Here is a 25522-nt window from a genome sequence, read left to right as displayed (position 1 = left end):
GTTAGAGAATTTTATCCTCTACAACCCTTAAGCATTGGATCATGTTTTTGGTTGCCAAAAATAGAGCCCAAGGACCTTTAGTGAGAGTGAAATTCTTACTAACTTAGTAAGGCTAGTCGGACTCATGGGTTAAAACATCTCATCTCATGGATATCAAAAGATCTTCACTTTCTCTAGTATCTGTAATGAGGGATCCAAGTGGCAAGATTTGACATGTGTGAGTTGGATTTTAAACCTTCTCCTAGTGTACATGATCGAGATTTTCTTTTAATTAGGTTCGGTTCAATGAACTCCAACAAGCAGTCAATCAAATGTCTTTTACTACCGTCAACTCACAAAGTAGAACCCCGTTATGTCCCCTAACGACCATAAAAAATGACGTGGCAAAATCTGGATCGATAATTTTCTACACTCCTCACCAACCGTTGATCTTGTGCGTGCTATTTTACTTCAAGAGTACAATAATGACTCGTGATGCAAGCGTGGTAAAAAAAATGCCTCACCGTAAAAAAAATAAAAAATAAAAATGAAGGTAACAGTTAGCAGACAAAATAAGGAGTATAAAATAGTATTAAAAAACCAAATTAATGAAAGAAATTGAGGAGTAGATCCGAATTTCGTAAATCTTGATTTCTCAGTTTTTTTATTGGATAACCTAATTAATTCTAGGGGGGCGGTTTAAGGGCCATATGAGAAAACATATGAAAAAACTTTCGTTTTTCAAAATAAGAGTTAGAGGTTTTGGATTAAGCTGATTTTTTGCAAGGATGGTCACTATGATGAAAAGATCATCCTCACAAAAAATCAGCTCAATCAGAAATTTCTAAATCCATCAAAAGTGATTTACAAATTAGTGATAAAAATTGGTAAAAAATCGACAGTCCACATTCTCAATCCACATTCTAAATCACTTTTAATGGGGTTAGAAGTTTCAGATTGGGCTGATTTTTTTTTTTTTTGGATGATCTTCCCATCATAGAGATCATCCTCACAAAAAATCAGCTCAATCCAAAATTTCTAACCCATATTTTAAAATTTTATTAAAAACGAAAGTTTTTACATATGTTTTCTCATATGGCCCTTGAACCTGACCTTTAATTCTAACATTAAATTATTTAGTTTTAATATGATTTTTAAGATAATTAGATCTTAATTTTCTGAAAATTTATCTTGATTCTCTAAAGCTTCAGATTTTATTATATTTCATTTTGTTTTCTGTTAAAATATCTGATTGAATTTTATTTTTAAGCTAATTAAATCTCAATTTTTTTGAAAATTTAGCTTGATTTTGTGGGTAAATTTCAGCATCTAAATTTCTAGATCACCAAAAGCCTTAAATTTTAACATATTTCTTTTTAAATTCCTATTAAAATATTTTATTTTAATTTTATTTTTAAGCTAATTCAATATCAAATGTAAGAAAATTTAGCTTGATTTTGTTTGTAGATTTCAACATCTAGATTTTCAGAGATCATCAAAAGCTTGAAATTTTAGTCTTATTTCGCGAAATTTTCTGTTAAAATCTCTTGAGAATGATCTTTCCTATCAATTTTCAATTTATATTATTTCTCTCGCAAAGTTTTTTTCAAAATCAAGAACATTTTTTTAAAATAATTTTATGACCTCAATCTTCTAAAATCCGAAGTTCACTAATTCTTCTTTTTTTTTTCTTTTTAAAGATTAGATCTTCGAAATTCAAAATCTACAATTGAAAGACAACAAGCAAACAACAATCTGCCTCACATGTCTCAATTGCCATTTTTTCCCCATTTTGATTCTTTCTTGTTCGAGCTTATGTGTCAACTTTCCAACAATTCCTCTCTATCTTCTATCTAGGATTTTGGATTCATTCAGTTCGTTAAGATTAATCCGTTTTATTTCTTTAAGTACTTTTCGATCTAATGTCAATATTAAAATCCAACAAAAGTGTCCCCAAAACTATCACTATGAATAACCCCCGAGGGGTTGGCTCAATGGCAATTTTGGACCGATAAACAATTAATGCCCATATGTTGTGAGTTCTATACTCAGTATGAGCATTAATTTTTTAGGGGCCACTCGTGAGGGTATACCTTCACTTACCTGTGCGGTGTTGCATGTGCCCCGAGACTAATTTTTGGATGAGACCATGGTCTATGGATTGGGCAATGCCCAAATACGGGTCCGATCCATTGTCTATAGGGATACTCGGCTATAATAAAAAAAAACTATCACTATGAATCTATAATTTTGTCTATTTAAAATAAATATGAAAGAATTGTAAAAGATAGCGTTCGTCTAATCCTTTTCTTCTTCAACAACTTCTCTCTTTCTCTACCACCCACACTCAGAATTTGATTCGTGCAATTAGTTTCGATTTTTTCCGAAAGAGTCATCGTCCCTTTCTTGTTTCAACACATGTTAGAGTAAAATGGTGCATTTTAGCAAATATTATTAGGTGCACATTAGATATAATCAATACATTTTAGCACAAAAATTTGCTTTAAACTCTTGGTCGGGGCTAAGAAAAAAAAGGTGAAATAGATGTTAGAAAAAGTTATTTGGATTCTAGAGTTACCGTCCAAAATTGGGTGATTTAGAAATGTCCCTCTATGTTTTGGTTAATATTAGAGATATTTCTCTATACTTTTAAATTGATGATTTGCCCCTTGACTTAGGTCTTGCTAGAGAGTTTAAAGAAAATAACTTAAATACCCTTATCTTCAAACATCAAACTAATCTAAGACCTCTTAATTTTTTCATTAAAATATCTATCTTTAAATTATTAAATTCAATGATATATTAATTTTTATTTATTCAACATTATCTTCAATCCATCGTCTTTAATATCATAAAAAATTGATAATCTTCTATATAAATTTATCTTATTCTACTTCTTTAAAGATCATATCTTGTTGTTGAGGTTTGAAGGTGAAAGATATTGCTAAAAATATTTCATATTCAAACTATTAATCTTTGGGGTAAAACTATTTTAATTTACCCAATATCATTCTCAATCCAAAGTCTTCAAAATTCTGGACTCTTCTACTCAAAATTTTATTGGTTTTATACTTCTCCTAAAATCCTTCTTGCTCTTGATCTTGAAGATTAAAGGTTGAAGAAGACATAATCTTAAGATTCAAGAAGAGAAAATTAAGTAAGGGTTGAACATTAAGGTATTTAGGTAATTTAAATTGATCCTTCACAGAGGACCTTGTGTAAATGCCTATTATTTTGTTAGGGGTACGTCGAGGGGTCGGGGTGCAAAGGATAGTGTCTCCTGTCTAATTGTTGCGAGCAGGTGGTGTACGGGCACCCCCAGATCAAATTTTTTAGGATTTAAAAAATGACAATGATGTAATATTTTCTTAAGGATTTTCTATTTTTAGGGAGATAGACATGTTTTCTCTATTCTCATTTTTGTTAAAGATCTCTAAGGATGTAAAACTCGAAAGAAGATAATAATTAGAATTTTTGATCGGATTGTGTGTTTTATTTGATGCTTCATTATGTCAAAGGAGTTATTCATAAATTTAAAAACACAAGGGTGTCTCATATTTTGACAAAAAATGTGGAGGGGGCAGTGTCTAAAAAAATATAAATCAACCTCCAAAATTCTGGGTGGCATTCCTGTTCATGAGTATGCCTAAGTGGAAAATCCAGACCGTCCATCTCTCTCCATTAATCTTATTTCTTTTACCTCTCCTTCTTGTTGTTGGAAGAAAAGATTCGAAATAAAAAAAAGAGAGCTACAATCAGAAAGCCCTCACACAAAAAACCAGCTTGTTTTAGTGGCACCAAGTCTCTTCTCTGCTCTCTTCTTCTTCTTCTTCTCATGCTCTCTTTCTTTCTTTCTCTAAGAAACCCTTCTTGTTATTGGTACCATTGTCGAGCTTTTTTATGTCTACACCGTTAGAACATGATTACATAGGCTTATCAGAGGTTCCTTCAATGGAAAACTCTGAAAAGTACTCTTCTTCTTCCTCCTCTACTCTTTCTACTGAGGAAGATAACAAGAACAATGATCTCAACCTCAAAGAAACCGAACTAAGGCTTGGGTTACCTGGTTCTAAGTCTCCTGAGAGAAAAGGAGGAGTTGGGGTACTTAAGAATCTTGTGTTTGGGGCGAAGAGAGGTTTTTCTGATGCCATTGATGGGGCTGAAGAGTGGGTTTTATCTGGAAATGGTGGATCAGAGGCTGATTTGGGAAAAGGAGCTGTTTTGTTCTCTCCAAGAGGTGTGGGGAAGTCTGTTGGTGGGTTGGAGAATAGTACTCAACAGACAGGTTCAGCTGCAACTGCAATGAAAGAAATTGTTCCACCTTCACCTAATAAGCCTTTGCAAGAGAAGAAACCTCAGATTTCTACTGCAAATGAAACTGCTCCTCCTGCAAAGTAAGGTTTTTTTTTTTTTTTTTTGAAAAAAAAAAAATGTTTGTTTGTGACGTTGTGTTGTGTTTTGATTTTATTTTAATGTGTGTGTTTTTTTTTCTTTTCAATTTGTTGATATTTTGCATTTTTTTTTTATAGCTTGGACTGATATGGGTTTTGGGTTCTTAATTTAACAAATATTTGCTCTCCACATGGCTTTTTTATTTTTATTTTTTGTTTTCTTGGTTGATGCTTGTAATAAAACAACCCCCCAAAGTAATTTTGTTTACTTTGATGATATCTTATAATTTTGATGGGTTTTTAGTAAAGCAAGTTCTAAGTTTGTGGCTTTGTAGAAGAAGAGAAAAAAAAAAAAAAAACTCTCTAGTTATTCATTTGTGCTTTGGGTTCATTAGATCTTTTTTGTGTTGGGTTTTGGTTTTACTTTTTTGTGCTATTTTTCTTCCAATTTTTTTTTTTTTAAATTTTTTTTTTTTTCATTTTGTTGATAGTTTGTTTGGGTTCTTGTTTCCTTAATTGAAGAAATTTGTGCTCTCCACTTTCCTCCCCCCCACCCCTTATGATATACTTGTATTTTGAATTTTTTACTATGCTTCATTTGCCGATTTGGGTGCTTATAGGCTGTATTTTTTTCCCCAATTTTGATTAAGCCATTTAATTTGTAGTAATGATAATTTAATTGAAATATTATTTCCTCATGTGATGATTTCAAAGTTCTCTCAAGGCAATTGGGGTTTGAATGATATTTTTTAGAATATAGTATAGTGCTCATGCTCATGTCTTGCCTTTCTAACTTGGTCTTCTTAGTTTGAAACTTCTTTCCTTATGTTTTTCATGGAAAAATCTATATATGATTTTGATTTGGGTGAACTTGGTTGAAGAAAAAAGTTTGTTTGGGTAGTTTTGCTAGAGAGAACAAATAAATAAACTACAATTATTTTTTTGTTTTGTTTTTGAGAACAGGGCTCAGGTTGTGGGATGGCCACCAATTCGATCCTTCCGGAAGAACACCATGGCTACTAATCCAGCAAAAACTAGTGATGATGCCGAAGGCAAGTTGGGTTCCGGATGTCTGTATGTGAAGGTTAGCATGGATGGTGCTCCATACTTGAGGAAGGTTGATCTCAAAACCTACTCCAACTACATGGAGCTCTCATCGGCACTTGAGAAGATGTTTAGCTGCTTTACCATTGGTTCTCTCTCTCTCTCTCTCTCTCTCTCAAATTTTTTTTATTTTAAATAAGTTATATTTTGTTACATAGGACCTTCTCTCATGGTTTTTGTTTGATTGGGAAATTAAGAAAATTATGGACTTTAGATGAAAAATATTAATGCATTTTAATTTTCAGAAAATATAGCTAAGCTTACCATTTAATACACAATAATAACTATTTTGATCATTCATAAGGCAAATATTTAAATCTCTTTGCAATTCTATTTCTTATCTATAGTATCCTCTCAATAATGTTTCCCTATTATATTACTGGAACTTTGAAGGACCGTTTTCTCGATGTATTATTGTTAACTCACTTGTGAAGGAACAAGGATTATTTCAAAAAAAAAAAAAAAAAAAAAATTCTAAAAAGCACAAGTATCATTTAGAGATCCCTTAACCTGATTTATGGAAGTTTAGAATCAAATTCTTTTCTACTCTCCGCCTTGTTTAGCAAAGTTTTCATTTTGTTTTGAACACTAGCAATTATTACTATTTACAATTCACAACTGTGGTTGCATGATCTTCTAGTATCTCTCGCCATCTTTAAATATTAAATTTGTGATTTTAAAAAAAAAAAAAGGTTTAGATATTAAATGTTAATCAGAAAAAGGGATTGATTTGTTTTTATTATGGATGAGTGTGATTCAGGGCAGTGTGGTTCTCATGGAGTCCCAGGTCGAGATGGGCTTAGCGAGAGTCGATTGATGGATCTTCTCCATGGCTCTGAATATGTGCTCACTTATGAAGACAAGGATTGTGATTGGATGCTGGTTGGCGACGTTCCCTGGAAGTAAGTACAATCATAGTAACAAAAAAAAATTCCGTTTTTTTTTTTAAATGTCTCGTTTAAAGCACATTTTGAAACTTTAACGATTAAAACAATACAAAAAACTAGTCCTTTTCAAAAAAACATGTTTTAAATTTGTTTTTTTACGTTTTAAATACTTAAAAAAAAAAACAATAATAATAAAACCCCATTTTTTGTATGCCTATGATTTGTTTCTATAGCCGTATGGTTGTTTGTGATTTGATTCATAAATGTTGTTTAGTATGGATTTGATGTTAAACCTGTATTTCGACTTGGTGAGATGAATCAAATCGTAAAAAATAACCAAGTTTCTATGTTTTAAACCATGGTCGAGGAATTCTTCCAAGATATATGGAGTCAAATGGTCTAATATACGAGTTGATCTAGCTCATCTGTGAAATCTTAAGGAATCATCATAGAGCAGAACATGAATCATCCTACACTTTGCAAAGTTCAAGCCATTTAATATTATTCTGAGTTTGAATTCTGTATAAGATATGTATTCCAATATTCTGTTGTTTAGAATCACATCACCTCCAACTTGAGATTACAATCTCATAGTAATACTTTAAACATATTTCATCAACATGATCTGAATCTTCTGATCTGGTCTTTTACAATTAGATGGTACTGTTATATAGTATTGTTTTTGCTGTAAAAGATATTCGCTATTGATTTTATTTATTTATTTATTTGTTATTGCAGGATGTTCACTGACTCTTGTAAGAGGTTGAGGATCATGAAAGGTTCAGAGGCAATTGGCTTAGGTATGTTGTATTAAAATAAAGTAGAACATGTGATGATCCCTATATTTTTTTCTTTATTATTCCCAAATTACCCCTAAATTATTGATAACCAATTACTCCAACCCATGAAGAATCTATTACATTAGGAAAAAGGGAGTTACTATTGCAACACCAATTTAAAATCTTTAATAAACATTATGGGGGTGTGAGAAGTAACTCCAAAAATAGCTGGAGCACCCCACCTTCTTCATTATTCTTGATTGTCAAGGGGGAGTGGCTTCTCAGACCATGTTGGGCTTTAGAAACATCCTCTTTCTCTCTCTCTTCAACCATGGTCTCACTCTTGCTTCTTCTCCTACTTCTCTCTATTCTAATCAAGACTCACCACAAACTACTACACCAAATCATACCCAAAACTCCAACAAATCTTCAAAGAGACCATCACAAACAAACAAATCATCAACCTCATCACCTTCGTCTCTTCTTCCACGAATGTATGGTCTCAGGCTGAGATGCATCCGTCCTCATCACCTTCCAAGTTTCAACACCTTCAACAAGTGGAACACGTCGCAGACATCAACCTCTACCTATCAGGCGACGCCTTCGATGTAGTTGTCCGCACCAAAACCTCTCAAACTCGTCTCTCTCTCTCTCTCATCTCCATGTGTGTGTTGCATTATTGAGATTTGGGGATTATGGTTACCTAGAGCTAAAAAGATTTTTTTATTTTTTATTTCCAATTTTCATTCCAATCACTAGAGATTCAAGTAATTCCTTACTTGAATCTATGGGTAATTTCCTACGAAGAAGGTTTTATGGGTAAATTTTTTACTTTAATCTAGTTGATTTAGTAGGCATCAAATGTGTTTGATGAAATGTGTAAGAGAATGGATGCAACTTGAAAATCCAAGAAGATGCATAAATGGACTGATTAGCACATTTATTAGTTGTTTTTCTATCTATTGTTGCTGTGTTTTTAGTTAAAATACTATATAATTTTAGTTGTGGGAGATACTTTATTAAGCAAATGTTTGTGGTGATGCATTGGTAATGGAGATGCTAGCCTGAATCTCATATAGATATTGTGAGACATTAACACTAGATGTTGTGGTGATGCATTGGGTGATGGATGTAGGATACTAGTCTGAATCTCATTTGCTTTCTTTTGCCCTAAAGCATGTGTAGTAAAACAAAATGGTGTGTAAATTTGTTTTTTCAATAAATGATGTGCACATTTCCTTTTTTGGCGTGGCACATGTAATTTAATTAATAGGTGTGGCAACAGTAAAAATTGGTGTGGCAATAGTAGCTCTAAAAAAAATGCCTTTCATTTCATACAACTACATGATGTGATGTGATGGTATCTGTCTGCCTTTCCATTGATCCCATATTCACTCCTTTGTGACCACCATCCATCCAATTCTCTCTCTTTCTCTCTCTACCATGTCTCTTAAATAAGAAAGCTTATATTGCCACACCAACTTCTTTCTATAACACACCAATTACATAACATACCAAACAAGGTTAATATATACGCATACCAAAAAATAAGGCAAGTGAGCTGCCATGGCTATCCTTTGATTTTGTCGTCGATCTCTCTCACTCCCTTTAGAGCTTGAAGAACTTCTATTACATCAAAGAGCTTCGGATGAGAGGAAATGAAAGGGGATGCATTCATAAGTACCTGAAACCCCATATTTAACTTGATTTGTTGGTGTGTTGTAAGAAAAAGTTGGTGTGGCAATATAAACTCTTTTGACTGAATGACAATAATGCTCACAAGTTTTCATCTACTTGTTTTGTAGCTCCAAGGGCCATGGAGAAGTGCAAGAATAGGAACTAGGGTTGTGGCAGGCACCACAACGGATCCTAGTCTGTGCCGAGGCAAAAGGCTGTCTATAAGGCCGCCATTTGGGTTCTTAAGTTGGGGACTTGTCTTGTAATCTTATATATTTTTCAAAAATCTTAAGAGGTTTGATGTCTTTGATGATGAACTCTGTATAAAAGCCTTCCCTGGTAGGTAAAAATTATCCCTAGAGACAAATCCAGGTTACATAGATTTATGGTCTTATTGTCTATGTATTTTGATTGTATGCTCTTTACTTACCTATGTAAATGGTTTGTTTGCTATTTTTGCAAATTGGCCTCTTTTTTGTTGCATAAATTCATTTTCAATGTGAATCTCACGTATACTTCGACGCTTAGGCCTCGTTTGGGAATGCTGGGAAAGTCAGTTGTTCAATGATCAATGTTTAGGAAACAGCTTCTGGGGACATTTTGTAATTGAATTATTAAAAGTTTTGGTATTTTTTCTCATTAACATCCTAGGAATATTTTTGGAAAGTATTTTAATTATTATTAGTTAAAATAGGTTCGTATTCGTTTGGGTTTTTTCGCCTAATTTCTGTGGGAAGCTGAAAGTTCAGTTTCTACCAAACGATACTTTCAAACAATTTCACAATTAAAACTAGCAGGCTTTTTTTTCCAAAGAGGAAGAGCAAATGTTTAAATGAATATTTTTCTCATTAAATCAAATATTGGGTTCTAAGATAAATCAATATTTTCTTTCCCAAAAGGCCCCTCCCTGTGTTGTCTGTTTAGCTCTTTCTTCAAGCTGACAAGAAAAAGAAGCCACCTTCAGGATGGCAGCCTTGTTTTAGTAAAGGAGTTTCCAAACAAGGGTTCTACACCAACCATTCCACTAAATGGATCAAAATAAGGAAATAAAAAATAAAAAATAAAAAAAATAAAATATAGAAGAAGTTGCATTATTGGTCCCTGTCCTACCTCATCTATTTAGGCATCCCTTTCAATAAATATAAAGGATAGGATCTCTCTCTCTCTCTCTCTCCCTACCACTTCTAGTTAGGCATCCGTTTTAATAAATATAAAGGATATTCTCTCTCTCTCTCTCTCTCTCTCTCTCTCTCTCTCTCTATATATATATATATATATATTTGAATTATTTTGAATTACTTTCTAACTTAAACGAATTTCGGCTCTTATTCAATCTGCTAGTCCATCTGACCTTTATTCAACGGTCTGAAGATGTTTGGTAAAACGTTTGGTGAATAGTAGGGCGTTGAACGGCTCCCATATAATATATGGTGATTTTGACGATAATCCTCTGTATTTTGATGAATATTTGAGATACCCCACTGTGTGTTCAAACTGATGAAGTGCCTCTTGATCTTGCTCTTCTCTAATAGATTAATGCAAAATAAATTAAATACTCTTGTTTTCAATCTCTAACCAGAAAATCTTAGATTTCTCTTCCAAAAAAATCTAACATCTTCAAGCACTTCAATCTCAATGGTAAATAATTTTTGATCTATTTGACTTTGTCTTTAATCCTTTGTTTTCAATCATGCCTTAATTCTTTGTAAAAGAAAAAAAAAAATTTCATCATCTTCTACTCCCCCTAAAAAAATCCTTGCTTTGAGGTTTGGAGGTTGAGTAGATAGAATTTTAAGCTTGAAGATGGGGGTAATTTGTTTTTTTACTTTTATCTTAAGTGGTTAACGAAGAAATTGCGTATAACTAATATTTTTATTAGTCTATAAAATAGGGTTGATGTTAAAGGGATATGTCATTAGTTTGAAAATATAGGGGTATCCCCAATATTCCCCTAAATGTGAAGGGGGATGTCTAAATCACCATAATATGGATCAATTATTATATTATAACTGTCTATTTTGAAGGGTGTTGGGCATGAGGAGCCTCCAAATATTTCTTAATTATAATTTCATAATAATGTATAATAGCGAGCTACTATGGCCAAGGTTGTACTTAGGTACTTAAAGAACAAAAATGCCATTTTTATCTTTAACAACTTTCCTAAGTGGGCATTTTGGTCCCACTGAACCAAAGAACTTTGACATTATGCAACTATATAATATTTGATCATAGCGGCTGCTTATATAATAAAATAAACAAAAAATATCTTCTTAATTGGATAAGGGGATCTAGTAGTGACTTAGTGTCCCCATTATTACATATAAAAATTAACGTAAGATTCTACTTTAAAGATCTTATAATTGGAGATCTAATAAAAAATTAAAAATGAAAAAAAATCAATAATGTGGCCATGTTTAATGAAGATCGATTATGGTTCCAATATTGAAATAAATATTAATTTCAAGACTATTTTTTTTGCTTTGGTGGCTATACGTATCATCCCACCAAATACGTGTACAACAGGTAAATAGCCATTTTGATGTGGTAATATCAATTCCTTTTCGTTCTAGTGTCTCGATATCATTAATTCAAAGTGCTATATATATAGATATATAAGAAATTCTATTGGCACACCAATCCCTTGAAATTAAATGATTGATTATAACATATAGATTGGTGTGTTGTTAATAAAAATTGGTGTGTTAGTAGAAGTTCAATTTAATAATTCTTGTATTATTAAAAGAGTCATTGTGACAATTTTAAAAATGAGAAAATCAAATTAAAATAAAAATGAAAATCATATGGGCCCATATTTATTAATTGAGTCGTGATAAACTGATGCTCTTGACTTGATAGTAGACAAAACCATAGATCTTTTTCCTCGGGATACACAAGGAAAAAAAAGATGTGTGGTTTTGTGCACTACCATATCAAGAGTGTCAATTTTTGCGAGTCTGTTTATCATTAGTCTTATCAATTATCCATTGAGTGAAAAAGTGAACCTTTTTTTTTCTCCATGGAAAAAAAAAATCAACAAAATATGTCAAGCTTTTTTAGGCAACTTGTATGGATGGTGTGTGGCCTTACCTAATATACAAAAATAATTTGAAAAATTACTTAATAGTCTCGGACATAATGTTTTCTTTTTAATTAGTTCTTGACTTTTATGGATTAGTTAAATAATTCATCTAGTAAATCCCTCTTTTATGGGTTGTTAAAATTGCCTTAACCATTAAAATTCACCATTTTAGTCCAAAAAAATTAGATTTTCGACACCCCAATCGAGTTTTGGAGATTTCATTCCGATAAAAAGGATTTGAGTAGGAAGAAGTCTTTTTTTGAAGATGTATGTAAAAAAAACTAGGATTTTTTAATACTTTTGCTTCAATTTTGGATAAAAATCGATCAAGGATGATTCTTTTGGTTTGAAATCGTTTACCAAGTCGTTATGTCAAGTTTTAGTGGATCTTTCCATGTATTTTAATTGGGAAAACTTGAAAAAAAATAAATAATAAAACGGGTGGGTTTTACATTGTCGAGATTGACAATTTTTAATTGAGTTTAATATTTTTATTGTCAAGTTAGAGATTAAAAAAAAAAAAATTGTCCAGCTCGCCAATAATTATTGTTGACCTCACTAGCTTTGTTGTTGAGCTCGACAATCAAAATATTGAACTTAAAATTAAAAATTATTGATTTTGATGTTGTAAAATCCATCAGTTTTTATTTTTCAAGTTTTTTCAACTAAAATACATGAAAATATCGATTTTAAATTTGACATAACAACTTGTGTAGATCATTTCAAACCAAAAGAATAATCTTTGATCGATTTTTATCCAAAAACAAAGTAAAACAATTGAAAAATCATAATTTTTTTACATACATTTTCAAAATGCTTGAAAATAACTTATTCTTCCTTTTCAAATCCTTTTCATTGGAATGAAGTCTCCAAAACTCAATCAGGATGTCGAAAATCCATTTGTTTTAGATGAAAATGATGAGTTTGAATGGTTATAACAATTTCAACATTTTAATCGTGAGAAATGTCTAGAGTGGGGTCAAAGACTGATTACAAAAAAGAGATTTACTAAATGAACTATTTAGCTAACCCTAAAAGTAAAGGACTAATTAAAAAAAAAAACTTTTGTCAGGGACCATTAAATAATTTTTCCACCTCTCTTTTCCATAACTTAAGTAGGGCTTTCACATGTCCTTGTACCACTAATTAATCCCTAAAAGTGGTGACACAATTGGTGGGCTCTACTTGTTATTATACATCTAATATATATCATAGATATTAAATCAATCGCTCAGCCGACAAATCGACAACTGCTTTTAGAGAAATCTATCAAGGTAAAATGAGGGTGCTTTAGCTTATAAAATTTTTATTTTAATCTTTGATTCCATTTTGTCTCCTAATTTTTTTTATTATTATTGCATAATCCGAAAAATTTAGATTTAAAAATTTATTTATTTTGATTAAAATTTGTAAATATTTATATATTTACAAGAAATCACTACAAATTTTAGACTATATGTATGTTAATTTTTCAGAAAATTGGCGCATGACTTTTCATTTTATATCTCCAAATCCATTTTTTTTCTTTCTTTCTTTGAATTCTTCCACCGCAAACCTTCATCAACCATATCAAATCACTATCACCATCACCGTCACCATCACCAACATAACCATCGTGGTTACCAAAACCACCATACACCAACCCATAGGTTTAAAATCTTGTCTCGTGATAATGTTTCAAGCCAAAAAAAAAAAAAAAAAAATCAAGACAGTTTCAATAAAAAAAACTTAAGATAAATTCATTGTATTTTACAATAATCTGAAATATTCAATGTTTCATGTTCATATGCTGTTTCAGTCTCGACCAAAATCAAAATGTCTTATATGAAATATTTCGATAAGAAAACTTCAAATTATGTCTACATCTCTATTTTCATTGTCATTTCTTTCACTACTGTCACTATCGTCACCATATAGTAGTAACCACTAACCCATTACCATTACTATCATTGCCAACATGTCACCACCCAAATATAAATATACAGAGGGTGGATGATGGGACATAAGTAAAAAACAATGATTTTTCAAAATATGGGATATAAGTTTCGGATTGAACTGATTTTTTGTGAGGATGATCTCTATGATGAGAAGATCATTTTAAAAAAATAAGCCCAATCTAAAATTTCTAAATCTATCAAAAGTGGTTTACAAATTATTGGTAAAAAATTAACAGTCTACATTTTAAACTACGTTTGATGGGGTTAGAAGTTTCAAATTGGACTGATTTTTTTTTTTTTTTTTTTTAAGGATAATCTTCTCATCATAGAGATTATCCTCACAAAGAAATCAGCTCAATCCGAAATTTCGAACCCATATTTTGAAAACCATTGTTTTTACTCATGTCCCATGAGCCCCATGTATGTATATATATATATAGATATATATATTAATGTTTACATATTTTCATATAAAACATGCAATCAGCAGTTTTTTTCATTAAAATTTCTAAACATTCTATGATATTCAAACAATCTAGAAAAATGATTAAAAAAATATTTACAATAATAAAAACTGTAAACACCCCAACCTACTTGAAAAGGGGTCCAAAATGTAGTTCTTATCCAAAAAAGTCGTCGACGGGCCTTGAGGACCAAGTCTTCAAAATTTAAACCTTGAATTCAAAATAGGGGTCCTAAGACCTTTAGAAATCTCATTGACCCACAATAAGACTTTAAAACCGACCACCTTCTCTAACCCATCATCAAGTCTTAAGCCCGTTGCAAGCTCACAAAGGATACCTCAAACTAATCTAATCAAATCCCGATTTCCAACCTTACCCTAACTTAAGCCAATTTCAACCTAAGTTAAATCATAATCAAACCCTAAGCCCAACATGCATAAACTTACTCTAAATCAAACTCCTACTCAAGCCCAAGCCCATGTCCGTATCTATAACCTAAATCAATCAAAGTCCACACAACATATTATCATCAAGACGGACACTTGTCACCACCGCAACCGACCTCCCAAAATCATTCTACCCAAACTCATCATCACCCTCAAAAGCTAATCAACCCACGCTACATGTCATAATCTACCCCAATCATTTTTTTAAAAACCCATCACAAGCTACACCTATACTACATCACACCCATTTTCCTTAATCTTCTTACCTAACCCACCAAAAAATTATACATGTTTACCATTTTGGGACAAATGTTACAATACCCTTCACCCTTCCAAAATCAAAATATTTAATCCATTTATATAACCATTCTTTTAACCCAACATTTACACCCCTCAACATTAACCAATACTCAACCTAGGAATGAGTTGTCTAACCAACCTAATTGAATTTTATCCATGGATTTGGGTAAAAAATAACCCATTTACTCCTTTTACCAAATTATCCCTTTCCAACATCAAAATGCCAAGTACTTCATGCCTAAACTTTATGCCATTTTCCCTTAACCTTCTAACTTTGACACTTTTAACCTTAAAAAAAATCCTCAAAACTTATAAAAACCCCATCTCCCCATAAAAATCCTCATGCTCTCAAGCCCCACTCAAAGCTTAAAAAACTCTACTTAAATTATCACTAAACTTTCTCCCCATCTTTCTATCTCTCTCTTTCATTCTCTTCTACTGAAAAAGGGATTCACATAACTATTCTGTTAAGGATCTAAAATTGTTGTGTTACGTGCGGCAATTTTGATGAATAATATGAAAGAAAAAAATAAGAACAAAATAAAAATAAACACAAATATTTAACGTGGTTCGGCGATGTGCCTACATCCATAAAAACATGAAACAAAATTTTCACTATATGTCAAATTAGAGTTACATCATAAGAATTTATAATAAACCCTAGTCGTATAATAGGTATTAAAAAATTTCAATAATACCCCTGTACCTTACCACAGAGGCGTTGCCCCCACACTCCTAACCTACAAAATTCGTTCTTGGCAAACATATGTTTTTAGCAGATGTCGTCATTCGCTCTGTTCAGTATGTTATGCGTTTCGAGCGGAGCAAGGAACGCAAAACTCTCATTTTTCCACTCCGAATTCACGCTAGCATTTGCCTGTATTCTTTATATACGTGTTCCACTAAATATGTGCCACATACATTAACAATCTACACCTTGGCAAATATCCACCCCTTAGGAGAAATACAAAGAAACATAACTTAGAACTCTACCTGGGACAATAGGTTGGGACGTCTCCCATTTAACAACTGGAGACATTAATCAAATCCAAGCAATGCTTGAGCTTATCTATGGTAACATGCTTTGTCAACATATCTATTGCATTTTTAGAAGTGTGAACTTTCTCAAGCAATAGTTCACCAGAAGAAAATAATTCCCTGATCCTGTGAAACCTCACATCTATATGCTTGGTTCTTGCATGATAGACTTGGTTCTTTGCTAAATAAATGACACTCTGACTATCACAATGCAACTGAACTCCGCTTTGCTGAATACCCAACTTTTTTACCAACCTTGCAAGCCACATGGCTTCCATGGCAGTCTCAGCCACTGCCATATATTCTGACTCAATAGTAGATAGTGCAACTAGAGACTAACCCATGGACCTCCAAAATATAGGCCCTCTCACAAAAGTGAATACATAACCTGTGGTAGACCTCCATCGTCCAAATCCCCTGCATAATTTGCATCCACATATCCCACAAATGAAGGATCACCTTACTGTCTGCTAAACATGATGCCATAGTCTGTAATACCGCTCAAGTATATGAAAATCTACTTGACTGCATCCTAATATTGTCGTCCTAAATTTGATAGAAACTTGCTCACCATACTGATTGCTTGTGCCAAATTTGGTCTTGTACAAATCATAACATACATCAAGTACCCTACTGCACTGACATATGGGACTCTTGACATATCTTGCACTTCATCATCTATCTTCGAGCACTGAGGTATAGACAATCTAAAATGATTCGCCAAAGGTGTATTAACTGGTTTTGCATTATCCATGTTGAACCTTTCCAACACTCTTTCAACATAACTACACTGAGATAATTATTATTTCATGGAAGCTCTCTTCCTCCGAATCTCTATTTCAAGAATCTTCTTAATCCGCACCCAAATCCTTTATGTAAAATTCTCTACTCAACAAAGTCTTCAACTTGTTGACCTCACTCATACTCTTTGCAGGAATCAACATATTATCCGCATAGAGTAATAAAAAAAATATATGAATCATCATCAAGACTCTTTACATAAATACAACAATTATACTCACATCTCTTATAATCAATCTGGATCATGTAGGAGTCAAATCGCTTGTACCACTGTCTCAGAGACTGCTTTAACCCATAAAGTGATTTCTTCAATTTACAGACCAAGTGTTCCTGTCCAGGTTGACTAAACCCTTCTGGTTGTACCGTGTAAATCTGTTCCTCCAAATCACCATGGAGAAACATTGTCTTGACATCCATCTGCTCCAACTGCATATCAAAATGTGTTATTAAACCCAACACTACCCTGATGGAAGTGTGTCTGACCACAGGAGAAAATATCTCATCATAGTCAACCTCTTTCCTTTATGAGTAACCCTTTGTTACTAGATAGGCCTTGAACTTCTCACATTCTTTTTTTGAAATTACTTATTTCTTATTATACACCCATTTGCATCTTATTGCATTTTTTCCTCTAGAAGCTCTACCAACTCCCATGTTTGGTTCTTATGCAGAGATTGCATTTCCTCCTCCATAGCACTCATTCATCTACTTTTCTATTGATTATGTAATGCCTCCTGAAAGATAGTAGGATCCTTGTTATTAGTGATAAGTGCATAAGAAACCAAATCTTCAAAACCATACCTGGTGGGTGGCCTGATAGTGCATCTGGGCTTGTCTGTAGTTGTACTGTGATGTTGTTTATCCTTTGAGTTAAAGCTCTTTGTATTTTGAGCATTTTCTAGCTCCACCTGCACCACGTACTCATATTTGCTATAATTTTCAGGCATATGTTTCTCTTCTTCTTTAGTACGTTGCAACATGGCTTTCTCATAAAAAACCACATCTCTACTGATCACTACCTTGTTTGCCTTTGGATCTTAAATCTTGAAGCCTTTCACCCCTTTTTGATATCCTAGAAAAATACACTATCTAGACTTCGCATCAAGCTTTGACTTCTTTGCACTAAAAACATTCACATAGGCTGGACATCCAAACACTCTCAAACCAGAGTAGTCTACTACGCTCCCTATCCATACCTCTTCTGCTATTTTCCCATCTAGTGCTGCCCTAGGTGATTTATTAATTAAGAAACATGCCATATTTACTACTTCTACCCAGAAGTTCTTGGCAAGACTTGCATTCAACTTGAGACACCTTGCTTTTTCAACTATTGTTCTATTCATCCTTTCTGCCATACCATTTTATTAAGGTGTCTTGTGTCCTATGAAGTGCCTCTTGATCCCATGTTGTTCACACAATTCTATGAACTTTGAATCTATGTACTCAATACCATTGTCTGACATGAGGCATTTGATCTTCTCCTTGTCTAGTTTTTTACTTCAGCTTTCCACAACTTAAACTTGACAAACAATTTTGATTTGTTTCGCATGAAGTACACCCAAACTTTTCGTGAGTAGTCACCAATGAAAATAATAAAATATATATAACCCTTCCGTGATGCTACTTTACTGGCCCCTAAACATCTGTATGAATATAGTTAAGAATCCCCTCTGTTTTGTGTGTGGCTGTCTTGAATTGTACCTTATTCTGTTTTTCAAAAACATAATACCTATAGAAATCAAGCTTGCATGTTTTGATACCCTTAAATAGGTTTTTCTTATGAAGTTCCATCATCCCACGCTCACCCATATGGCTTAACTGCATGTGCCACAAGACCATGCTATTTGACTCAAATTTTGCAACTGCAACTCTACTTACAACTGTGGCACCTAGCAATCTATAAATTTTTTTTGTTAATTTTTGCCCCTTCATTACTATCATAACACCTTTACTCACCTTCATTACTCTACTTTTAGAATTGTAACTAAACTCATTACAATCTAAAGTACCTAATGAAATCAAATTATTCCATAAATCCGGTATATGTCTAACATCACACAACTTTCTAACAACACCATCAAACATCTTAATTTTGGTATTCTCCATTCCAACAAGTTTGCATGAAACATCATTACCCATCAGAATAGAACCTGAATTAACTAATCTGTAGGTGTCAAACCAATCTTTATTAGGTGTCATGTGATAAGAGCATGCTGAATCCAATATCTAAGAATCTGTGAGATGATATGAACTGGATGAAATAGAAAGCATATCTCCGTCACCGCTCTCTGAGTCTTCTTCTTCCACTACATTCGTTGATTTTGATGAACTCACTTTATTCTTTGTATCCCTCTTCTTTTTCTCTAGACATTCTTGTTTTATGTGCCCCTTTTTCTCGCACTTATAACACTGTATGTCCTTTCTCTTCTTGGATTTAAACAGAGCTTTATTGTTACTCGATCCGCTCTAGAACTTGTTTCTTCCACGTTCCTGATTACTCTTCGCCACAAGCCCTTCACTTTGTGAATTCTTGTCACTGACTTTTTTTTCCAAATTAAAATCAAATAGAATACTTGTGATCTCCTCTAATTTGAGAGTTTCTTTCCCCCACATCAAAGTTGTAACCAAATTTTCGTACGTTGGAGAAGCAGGTATGGAATTCAGTAACATCAACACGTTGTCTTCATCGTCGAACTTTACATCAACGCTTCAAATCATTGACGATCTAGTTGAATACGTTGATATGCTGATTCAGATCTGTGCCCTCTAACATCTTAAGACCATACAGTTTTTGCTTAAGATAAAGCTTGTTCGTGAATGACTTGGACATATACCGACTTTCCAGTTTCGATCAAATTGTTGTCGGTGATTCCTCATCCATGACATGATGCATCACGTCATCAGCTAGACAAAGCTTGATAGTTGCCAAAGCCTTCACTTCCAGTTCCTCCCAATCTATGTCATCCATCCCTTCCGGTTGTTTTCCGTATAACGCCTTCACCATGCCTTGTTACACTAATAAATCATTCACCCTCCTTTGCCATAATCCAAAATTACCAGATCCATTGAACTTGACCATGTCGAATTTTGTAGAAGAAATCTTAGACATCATGACTTGAGCTCTGATACTAACTGTTGTGCTACATACGACAATTTTGATGAATAATACGAAAAAAAAATAAGAAAGAAATAAAAATAAACACACAGATTTAACGTGGTTCGGCGATGGGCCTACATCCACAAAAATGAGAAACTAAATTTTCACTATATGTCAAATTAGAGTTACATTATAAGAATTTATAATAAACCTTAGTCCTACAATAGGTATTAGAAAATTTTAATAATACCCCTGTATCATATCGCAGAGGTGTTGTCCCCGCACCCCCAACCTACAAAATTCGTTCCTAGCAAACATATGTTTTTAACAAATGCCGTTGTTCACTCCGTTCTGTTCAATACGTTATGCGTTCCGAACGGAACGAGGAATGCAAAACTCTCCTCTCTCTACTCCGGTTTCACGCTGGCATCTACCTGTATTCTTTATATATATGTTCCACTTAATATGAGCCACATACATCAACAAAATTGAAGAAGAAAAAGAAGGAGAGAAAAAAGAAATCAATGCCTCAAGGTGGGTAAGATTAGGTTTATTTAAAAGTATTGTACCCCTTCTTCTATCTCCCTTCCCCATTTCTTTAATTTTGGTTTAGAAAACCCTTAAGATGTAATTAACACCCTCCCCTACCTCCGATAATGGACTTCGATTTGATTGAAGTCTTTTTTAAAATGAAACCTTGCTATCTTTAATCTCTACTCACAAGTTGTACACATCACAATTTTTTTTTTTTGAGGTTAAAGGATGTTGGGTCCTCTCCATTCCATTAGAGTGGGCCCATAACCATTAAGTTGACATTTTGTCAAAACTTGTCTTCTCAAGGCAAAAATATGATAGGGTATCTTCTCTTGATGATATGACCCTTATGGTTTAAGTCGACATTAAAAGCCCTTTGCATCCAAGGAGATAAAAACGTTGTTTAATAGAATTTTTTTATTTTTATTTTCTTCTATTTCTCTAAAAAATGACTATGTATTTTAAGGTTATCACCTTTTGGTAAAGAGAGAGATGCCTAATACCTTCCTCTCTCTTTAATCGAACACTTACTAGATCTTGGGTAGACCAACATGCCTATTCATATGAGAGTTATTATTCCACAAAAAATCGATTTTTATTCAAATTATTATCTAGGTGGTTATTCACACCCTTTTTTAAAAATAAATGAAGGCGACTCCAAATCCACGTGGCAGTGATCTTTAGATTCGAAAATCACGTAGCTACAAAAATTATACATAATTTTTTTTTTCAAAATGACAGAATGTAAATTTTATTCCAATAAAATACAAACCTATGCCTCTGGTAACTAACATGCTACTTACTAAGTAATTGAAATATATTTACTTATTCATTTTTCTAGAAAAGTTAGACTTAAAATCCCCCACCTTGGTGGCATTGCAACATGTCAGCTATAAATAATTAAGATCAATTGATTAAGTACAATAACCCTCAGATGGTTTATATACAAAAGGTAGAAAATCCTAACTGAATGGATAATCGCAAACTAAATCCAAACAAATCATTATCTTATAAAATCTATCCCAATCTTCATAAATATGGTTTGGTATCTCTCAATACACTTTATTACAATGCTTCCTCCCTTAAATTCATGGCTATCAATGATTAACATAAGTTCTATCAAATTAATAGCTTTCAAGAATTAATGAAGAGAAACCCCAAGGGGTTGGCTCAATGGAAATTTTGGATCGATAAGTGGTTAATGCTCATAGGTCGTGAGTTTGATACCCAATATATGAGCATTAATTCCTCAGGGGCCACTCGCGAAGGTGCACCTTCACTTCTTTGGTGTGTTTGATGTGCGGGGGTTGCACATGCCCAGGGACTAGTCCTTGGACAAGACCATGGTCTATGGACTGGGCAAAGTCCAAATACGAGCATGGTTCACTATTTACAAGGATACCTGGTTACAAAAAAAAAAAAAAAAAATCAATGAAGAGTCATCATTTGCCAATTGCCACACTTGTGTTGTTGAATCTTTGTCATTAATGACCAGCCTCAATCTTGTAGGTGAGTTGCCATTAAAGAATTGCTCTACTAAATGTGTGATGCCTCTGAGTAACATAAAGTGTATTTGTCCGAAAAGTATGAAGATGAATCATTTACCCAAATATGTAGAAGATTAGGATGAGCAAGTAGCTCAACTCTAATGAACCTCTATGGGTCAAGATCAGTTTAGGTTAGACTGAAACTTGTTGGATTTTAATCCGAAAATGTGGTCTATAATAGATCAAAATGAACTCAATGACAACTCCATCAAAACCTTGATCATTGATAATGACCTTTATTGGACCTTTAAAAAATAGACTCAATGTAGTCTCCATCACAGTGTCATTGAGTGTTGAGTGTATTTTTTCCTCCACTCTCGATCAGATGTGTCATAACCCAGTTAAGCCATGTGACCCTCTTATATTCATAGTTCTTCTCTTTGCCAATAGATCAATCTTTTGGAGTAGTTGGTTGGTTAACATGGTATCAGAGCATTAGATTCATATAGGTCATAGGTTTGTGGGGGAGTGTTAAGTGTATAATTTTCCTCCAATCTCGAGTGTGTCATAAATCAATTAAGTCATGTGACCCTCTTATAATCATAGTTCTCCCTTTCTCCACCATATTGATCTTTTGGAGTAGTTGTTTGGTTAACATCAAGTAGAAAGTTTTTTTTTTTTTTTTTGAGTCGATATAATCTGACACCCACTATGCCCTCATCACAAAATTGTAGATTAGTTGTCTCGACATACTCAAGAAAAAATATATGATTATGTGTATCCCAATGAAAATGATCTACGATTCTATGATGAGGGTGTATGTCAGAGGGGGCATCAGAAAATCATTATTTTTTTTTTCCGCTTTGGTTGTTGTAGTCCACCCCCCATGTAGAACACAATAACCTAGTCTTGGATGGAGTAATAGGTAGAAGTTCGGGAAGACCACGAGAACGGAAAAACGAAATCTATAGGAGTTTTGTTTGGGAAAGTGACACATTTCATGAGGAGATGAAGCACAACATCTCATAGATAACTCAGGATACATGCACATGCACTTATTTTATTCTATAAAGGTTATGTAAATAATAACATGTGTATATGTACATATGTATATGCATTATGTGTATGTATATGTATGATATAGAATGTGTCATAATTTTAGTTTAAGTGCGTCTGGATGACATACATACCATTGAGATGAAGGAGACATGACTCATTCAATGAAACTTGGGTCCACATCTTTTCTGGGAGATGATGTTGGTTGGGGGACATATCCATTCAATGGGGATAAGGACGGCTATATGAGAAAAATACTTTTATCCATAGTGATAACCGATCCACAATACCTGGCTTGCAAAAAAGAAAAATGAGAAGGGAAATTTATACATTTTTTCCACAGTTATTAAATGAGTCGCGATAAACTGACGCTTTTGTCGTGGCAGTGTACAAACCATAGATCTTTTTCTTCGGGAGGATTACATAGATTTGAACATAATAAAATAAGAGATTGAAAGATTTCCTTGAAATTGTTCTTTTAGAAAATTTCCAAAAAGCTAACCATAGGTTCTTCTCTCCATCGGAACAGCAGGGCCGTTATGCTTATTACTAAATTTGTTGAAGATATGAAATATAACCAAGGTATATTTTTTTGATTAGAGATTGACTTGATCATCAGAAGAAGAATTGGGTAAAAAATTAAGATACATTCTAAGAAAATAAAACTTCAAATGAAGAGAAGTAAATGAAACACTTTCATAAAAATTCTCGTAAAATCGAGAATGAAGTTTTCATTTTGTACATGTCAGATCATGAATTAGTAACTGCATCAAATTTCCAAAAAGTCATAATTATTTTGAACTTTCTATTTTTGGAATGGGATATTTACGGAATCCCCATTGAAGAAAAAGATCTATGGTTTGTGCCCTGCCATGACAAGAACGTAAGTTAAGAGTGTCAATTAATCATTAGTCTTATTAAATCAGTCATATTATTTTGAATAATGATTTTCCAACTCCCCCCCCCTCCCCCCTCGCGACATATTTATGGAAATGTGCAGTTGTGTATCCCAAGAAAAAATCTATATTTCTAGCACATGCTACATCAAGTGAGCATGGGGGAGTATGCCAAGGGGGGGAGGGGGGCGTATCTCAAGAAAAATCATTTATGGTTCCATGCAAACATTCACATCAGCATAATGTCAAATGCAGTGTTTTTTACAATCACTTCAACATTTTCCTATTTGTTTTTAGAGTTTCATATTGCATTGACGTGGAGGTGTGCAAGGAACCTCGTTTCTTGAGAAAAAAAAACATCTATGGTTTCGGACACACCTCCAAGTCAGTGCAGTGTGAAATGCAGTCCCTCCAACATTTTCTTTTTATTTATTTATTTATATTTATGAAAATAATCATATATCCACTTTCGAAATGTGTAATGATCTTGTAATTCAACTTGACAAGGTAACTCAAAAACTCAACTGACGTATACCCTCCAAGAACTATGGATTTTTTTTCTCGGGATACACAATTGCACATCCCTGTAAAACATGTGCGGTTGTTTGTCTCAAGGAAAGAAATCTATGATTCTGGCACCTGCCATGTCAGTGAGTTTTTGAGTTACTCTCGATTGAATTACAAATTCACTACTCTTTTGAAATTATTTTTGTCTAACCGAAAGATATACCAACAATTTGATGAATTTACCTTTATGCCCATGAGTTGTATGTAAGTTTATCATAAAAGTAAATAAGTAAATAAGTAAATAGAAGATGTGGTTAAGGGTGTTACTGCATGAGTCACTTCAGGTTCCTGAAATTAGAATGACATCTTTTTGTTTTCGGTTCTTCTCAATTTTGATTCATTTCTAGGTAAAAATAAATAATTACAAAATCAAGTAAAATCTTTTTCATCAAAATTAATAAAACGTGATTGGTTGAGTAACTTTTGAAATGTACATATAAAGTGCCGAGCTAAAGATTTATTTTTTTATTTTAGGAAGTGATATGGTCGAGCACATTGAAGAGGTTATAAGTACTAAATTGTTTATTTATGAAAACACTTTCCTTACTAACTTAGTAAGATTTTAACTCTTACTAAGAGTTTTTGAGAGCTCAAATGAATTAACAAATAGGCAATCCAACACCACAATCCTCTAGATTTCTTGGAAAAATTCAGATCCCCAAAATTAAAATAAAATAAAATAAAAAATAATTGTATTTGTTTAGACTTCATCCAAGGTTTTGAAAATCGACAGCTACCAAATTTCCATGGAACTCACAAATTTAAAATTAAAATTTAATGGTGAAAAATTATATCTTTTGAAATTTTTTTTTTTAAATTCATAGAATGTTGTCCTCTACAACTCTTTGACATCAACTCATGTTTTTAGATGTCACAAGATGAGCTCACGACCCTTAGTAAGAGTTGAAATCTTACTAAATTGGTAAGGCTAGTTAGACTATTTATTTATGAAAAACATTTTCCTAACTAGCTTAGTAAAGATTTGACCCTTACTAAAGGGTCG

General features: G+C 33.1%; 1 protein-coding gene across 1 annotated transcript; it reads left to right on the top strand.

Annotated features, from left to right (window-relative positions):
* Positions 1-3694: 3694 nt before the first annotated feature.
* LOC147388754 (auxin-responsive protein IAA27-like) lies at positions 3695-9304 on the top strand. Its single transcript, XM_086418115.1, has 5 exons — positions 3695-4373; positions 5334-5563; positions 6235-6376; positions 7100-7161; positions 8946-9304. Exons 1-5 carry the CDS (start codon positions 3880-3882, stop codon positions 8981-8983), a joined length of 966 nt encoding a protein of 321 aa, XP_086274241.1. The 5' UTR covers positions 3695-3879; the 3' UTR covers positions 8984-9304.
* Positions 9305-25522: the final 16218 nt, after the last annotated feature.

This window comes from Akebia trifoliata, chromosome 12 (genome assembly GCF_017979445.1).
Source record: "Akebia trifoliata isolate Shusen 1 chromosome 12, ASM1797944v1, whole genome shotgun sequence".
NCBI classification, from domain to species: domain Eukaryota; kingdom Viridiplantae; phylum Streptophyta; class Magnoliopsida; order Ranunculales; family Lardizabalaceae; genus Akebia; species Akebia trifoliata.
Note: the sequence above shows the minus strand (reverse complement) of the source record. Positions and strands in the feature narration are given on the sequence as shown.